We start from the raw sequence: 5,767 nt of genomic DNA on the forward strand, positions 1-5,767 counted from the left end.
AACTCAGTGAATACCGGTAAATCATTTACATATAAAAAGGACGGGAATAAGTCTCTTTTTAATCACGTTAAAACAAGATCATTTTAAAGGAGGCCCCGTGAATCAGCGATTTCCAAAAGGTCCCGGTCCTCAGGAACCTGCCTCAGCTATTGCAAACTCAAGCCTGTGGGTTCCTTTAGGGAGTCGATCCATCTCGTGTTTGGTCGTCCTCCTTTCCTGCTGCCTTCCACCTTTTCCAGAATTAGAGAGTATCATGATGTGCCGGACATTTGAACCTCCAGAGATAATTCAGGCTTGATTTGATCTAGGATCCACTTGTTTGCCTTTTCTGGCAATCCAGGGCGTCAGCAAAGCTCTCCTCCAGCACTACATTGCAAAACGAATCATTTTTCCCCATCAGAGTTCTTTACTGTCCAGCCTTCAGAAAGGTAGATTAAATTAACTCAGTCTGTCAACTACTGACTCTTTTGTCAACAATCTGTCAACTATTTAATTCATGGTTTTAATTATTTTATGAACAGGTTTATTCTGAGCCACCCTGAGTAGACATAGTCTAGAAGGGCGGGATAAAAATCAAATCAAATCAAATCAAATCAAATCAAATCAAATCAAATCAAATAAATAAATAAATAAATAAATAAATAAATACTTCGAGACCCAATGGATGATCCAGAAGACCTGATGGCAAACATTCACTCCAAAATTATCCAAATGTATTTAGGTACACATTTATGAACACAGAAATGCTTCTCCAAAGCCCTGCTTTTGTGCACACTGGGGGGGGGGGGAAGATGTCGTGACAAAATGAATTAAGGGCTCCCCCCTATCCCTGTGACTGCATCTTTACAAGTATGAAACAAAAAAGCAAATACTGCTGTTAACAAAAAGTTCAGGTCCGGTGGGTCAAGAAGCTAGAATGCAAATAAATAATAGCTTTTTATCTCTCCAGCATTTTTAAAACGTTGATGAAATGTGCAATCAATTTTTTAATGGAGCTGCGAGAAAATGGGTTTTGTAATACAGTACTTGTTTTTCAGAGTTTGCACAGGTGCCATTTCTCTGCCTGGGAAGTAGATTTGTTTTGTCTGCCATCATTTGTCTTCAAGGTTGCAGTCAAGAGTGATAACCACCTGATTCCATCTAAATTGCTTGCTAGCATGGGAATGAGAGGCTGAACTCTGGAAAATTACAAGGTAGGGCATGGACTTCAGAACAAATAATTTTAATGGTTTTTGTGGGTTTTTCGGGCTCTAGTAATTTTAACAACAACCTCCGATATGCAGATGATACCACTCTGATGGCAGAAAGTGAGGAGGAATTAAAGAACCTTGTTATGAGAGTGAAAGAGGAGAGTGCAAAAAACGGTCTGAAACTCAACATCAAAAAAACTAAGATCATGGCCACTGGTCCCATCACCTCCTGGGAAATAGAAGGGGAAGATATGGACGCAGTGTCAAATTTTATCTTCCTGGGCTCCATGATCACTGCAGATGGAGACAGCAGCCCTGAAATTAAAAGACGCCTTCTTCTTGGGAGGAAAGTGATGACAAATCTTGACAGCATCTTAAAAAGCAGAGACATCACCTTGCCAACAAAAGTCCGAATAGTCAAAGCTATGGTTTCTCCTGTCGTGATGTATGGAAGTGAGAGCTGGACCATAAAGAAAGCAGACCGCCGAAGAATTGATGCCTTTGAATTGTGGTGCTGGAGGAGGCTCTTGAGAATCCCCTGGACTGCAAGGAGAACAAACCTATCAGTTCTAAAGGAAATCAACCCTGAGTGCTCACTGGAAGGACAGATCCTGAAGCTGAGGCTCCAGTACTTTGGCCATCTCATGAGAAGAAAAGAGTCCTTGGAAAAAACCCTGATGTTAGGAAGGTGTGACGGCAAGAGGAGAAGGGGACAACCAAGGATGAGATGGCTGGACAGTATCTGCGAAGCAACCAACATGAACCTGACACAACTCTGGGAGGCAGTAGAAGACAGGAGGGCCTGGCGTGCTCTGGTCCATGGGGTCACGAAGAGTCGGACACGACTAAATGACTAAACACACACACACAGTAATTTTAATGTGTTCTTAAAGGCTTTCACAGCCAGGTTCTGATGATGGTTGTGGGTTTTTTGGGCTGTTTGGCCATGTTCTGGAGGTTTTTCTTCCTAATGTCTCTGTCCATCTTCAAAGGACAGGAGCTAGAACTCTGTGTACTGGTGGGGTGTGTGGGATAGTTGAGTACAGTATTTGTAGGTGCTATGAAATCCTATTTCAAGATGCAAAAGTACTGGACAACACCAGCAATCATTATGTTAGACACTGGGAAGCCACTGAAATCAACAAACACCAGCACAGCTTCAACAAAAAATAAAGTCTAAAACTCAACAAAGCCTGGCTCACAGCACTGAAAAATACAGCCTGAGAAAAGGTCAGTGAACTCTACCCAGCCACAAGGACAGGTGATCACTGCATGCAAAAGACTAACTAACAACACCCATCAATCACAGTGACAGATAATCTCCCACCCCCCTTATCACAACAAGACATCCATAACAAAAAAACACCCTAATCATAGGAAACACCCAATCTCCTGAAAAGAACAAAAACCCTGATCCCACAGCTACAAATACTCAACAATCCCACACAGACAGAGTTCTAACTCCTGTCCTCTGAAGATGCCGGCCACAGAGACTGGCAAAACGTTAGGAAGAAAAGATCTCCAGAACATGGCCAAAGAGCCTGGAAAAAAAAACCAAAAATTTTTAAGGTAATTAGATACTATCACCATGCAGAGACTTTGATTTAAGTCGTAGAAAGAGGGGACTGAGATGAAGTGTGTATGCCTAAGAAGGAGGAGGGAGTAACAGATTTTACAATCTTCAATGATTGATTGAGAGACTTAGCAATAATTAGAATAGAACTGTAATTAAGTAGTAAAGTCGTTATGGACTAGTTAGTCAGACTTTTATTGTTTTATTAGGGATTTGTTTCCAAAAGCTCAGCTAATCCTTTAGAGGCTTGTACTTTTGAATACCTAATGTTTTATGCCTTTTTAAATGTTTTAAAAATTTTTAAAGTCTTGTTTTATATTTTACTCAAGTGTGATCCTTGGGGGAACAAAGGATTGAGTGTCTAAAGAAAGTGCCTTAGCCACAGGGCTAAGCTGTCTATTTTTGTTATTTGGATATCCTACCTGATCGGGCTGGTGTGCAAGGCTTAAAGTTCACAGTCAACAGAATTTTGTGTAAAAATAAGTGGATAAATGGAAATCCAGGGTTTCCCATAGGTACCAATTTACGCACCTTCTAGGTTTCAACTAGCCTAGGGTTCAAAGGGTGGTGGAAACTGGAAACTAAAGTTGACATCTTCTCCTGAATAGCACCCTTTTAGGAGGGGTGTCCCTGATGGGAGCCAGATACACTTTCAGCCTCCCATGCAGATTTTTTTTTCTACCCTGAACCAGCCACTCTTTCTGATGATCACATAGACTTTCTGTCCCCTATTAACAGAATCATTACAATTATTCACAAACCTTTTCTATATTTAAAAAAAGTTGGTACTGATTATTCAGTATTTGGTTGGATGCATTTTACCTGGTTTTTAATTTGGGTTTTCCCTGGCTGGTGCTGCCATGGAGCATGATTGTTACTCTTGACTTGCAGAGCCCTTAAATCAACCAATTCGTTCATCTGTCCACTTCCTCCAACTTGGATCAGATGGAAACTCCTGCCTTTTGCAGCTGTCATGGCAACGGAGATTACTTCATCCGTTGCATCCATCTACTTTTGCTAGGAAGTTAGTCTCCCAAGTACTCCTGTACTTGCTTATGAAGCATTTGTACTGCTTTACAAAACATCTATTGCTAGAGGAATGCTCAGGCTTGTTCGTTCCTTGCATCGTAACTCACATTGCGATCTGACACATGAGAAGGGTGTCGTGGAGGCTGTGATCAGACTGATGGAAAAATCCCCCTTCTTTTACTATTTAATACATATATCTTGCTATCCTCTAATTGCTAAGTTTCTATGCCCTAAGGTCAAGCACAACAAGGCCTTCTTCAAGAGAAAATAGCTGACCAAGAGGAACTTCCCGCACTACCGATCTATAAAGGTAATGCGTTCCTTTTCTACTCTTGAGATGGCATGATTTGAACTGGTTAATGCTCCTGCCCTCTCCATTTCTGAGGTTCCAGGTAGAAAATCTATTAGCCTTCAGTAAACCCCATAGTATTATAAAATCCATATTCTTGTGCCAAGTTGTAGTCTCCCCCCCCCTCTCCAGGTACAAAAAAAGAGAACTGGTCCTTGCCACAGTAAAATGCACCTGCATTTTTACAACAAGATGGCCAGAAAAGCATGCATCAGATCCCACCGGGCTCACTTTGCCAGGGGTGATACTAGAAGGGATGATACTAGAAGGAAGACCTTTAGATCTGAAGAGTCTGGGGAAAGTTTTACTCACACGTCACTGCTTGCGAACCACCACAGAGTCAATGAAGAAGAGAAAGCATTCAAATGCAAGGAGTGTGGGGAATGTTTTGCTTCCAGTTCAGTTTTTGTGATCCACCAAAGAATTCACACAGGAGAGAAACCCTACAAATGTTGTGATTGTGAAAAATGCTTTGCTTAGAATTCGAAGCTAATGGTACATAAGGCAGTCCATACAGGTGAAAAACCATATAAATGTCAGGAGTGTGGAAAACATTTCTCTCAGAATTCTCACCTTGTGACACATCAGGCAGTACATACGGGAGAGAAACCGTACAGATGCCTGGAGTGTGGGAAATGCTTTATTCAGAATTCACACCTTGTGACACATCAGAAAGTCCACACTGGAGAGAAACCATATAAATGCCAGGTGTGCGGGAAATGTTTTGCCCAAAATTCGCACCTTGTGGCACATCAGGCTGTCTATGCAGGAGAGAAACCATACAAATGCCAAATGGGTGAGAAATGTTTTCCTTGCAGTTCACAGCTAGTATCCCACCAGAGAGTTCACGTGGCAGAGAAACCACACAAATGCCTGGAGTGTGAGAACTGTTTCCCTTGCAATTCTCAACTTGCAGCCCATCAGAGAATCCACTCAGAAAACAACCCACACAAATACCATTTAACTATTGCAATGGTGAAACCATTTTTTTGATCAGAGTCTTGAGTCTGACATACAGTATGTAACCTTAAGGCAGCCATTTAAATGGAGATATTTGAAGATATGGGAAATGGGATCCTACTCACTTCCAAACCGGGAGTTTCATTGGGTGCCTGGGCAGCAATTCGAAGAAATCCAGGTTACTTGAAACTATTCCAGTGCCTCTGGCTAAATGTTGATCTAACATGGTGTACAAAGATCTTACTGATCTCCTTGGGAAATTGCTCTCATACCTGTTTTTACTTGTCCACTTGGGATCTGATGTCTTTTTACTCCACGCAGACCAAATACCTTGCCTTTGATGGCATTGAAAGAGTATTGGATGTGCCCAGATGGATTCTAGTAGGCATCCTTCAGTCTCGAAAGACTATGGTATCGTGCTCTGTATGGAGGACTTGGAACAGCGTCTAGTGTGGCTGAGGAGGCCAATTCGAGAGTGACAATCCCTTCCACACTGGAGACAAATCCAATCTGTCCCCTGTCCAGCTCCCTGGTTTTGCTTCCTTTGTGACTTCCTCTTTGCCTCAGCCTGCTGGACAAGGGTCTCTTCAAATTGGGAGAGGCCGTGATGCACTGCCTGCCTCCAGGCTGAACGATCAGATGTCAGAGTTTCCCATCTGTTGAGGT

At 42.2% G+C, this 5,767-nt stretch overlaps 1 protein-coding gene across 1 annotated transcript; it reads left to right on the plus strand.

Annotated features, from left to right (window-relative positions):
- Nucleotides 1–1,047: 1,047 nt before the first annotated feature.
- On the plus strand, nucleotides 1,048–5,477 carry LOC144587545 (uncharacterized). The gene has a single exon (XM_078388623.1). The coding sequence runs from the start codon at nucleotides 4,634–4,636 to the stop codon at nucleotides 5,132–5,134; it is 501 nt and encodes a 166-aa protein (XP_078244749.1). The 5' UTR covers nucleotides 1,048–4,633; the 3' UTR covers nucleotides 5,135–5,477.
- The last annotated feature ends 290 nt before the right edge of the window (nucleotides 5,478–5,767 follow it).

Source organism: Pogona vitticeps, chromosome 2, assembly GCF_051106095.1.
Source record: "Pogona vitticeps strain Pit_001003342236 chromosome 2, PviZW2.1, whole genome shotgun sequence".
In the NCBI taxonomy this organism is placed as follows: Eukaryota; Metazoa; Chordata; class Lepidosauria; order Squamata; family Agamidae; genus Pogona; species Pogona vitticeps.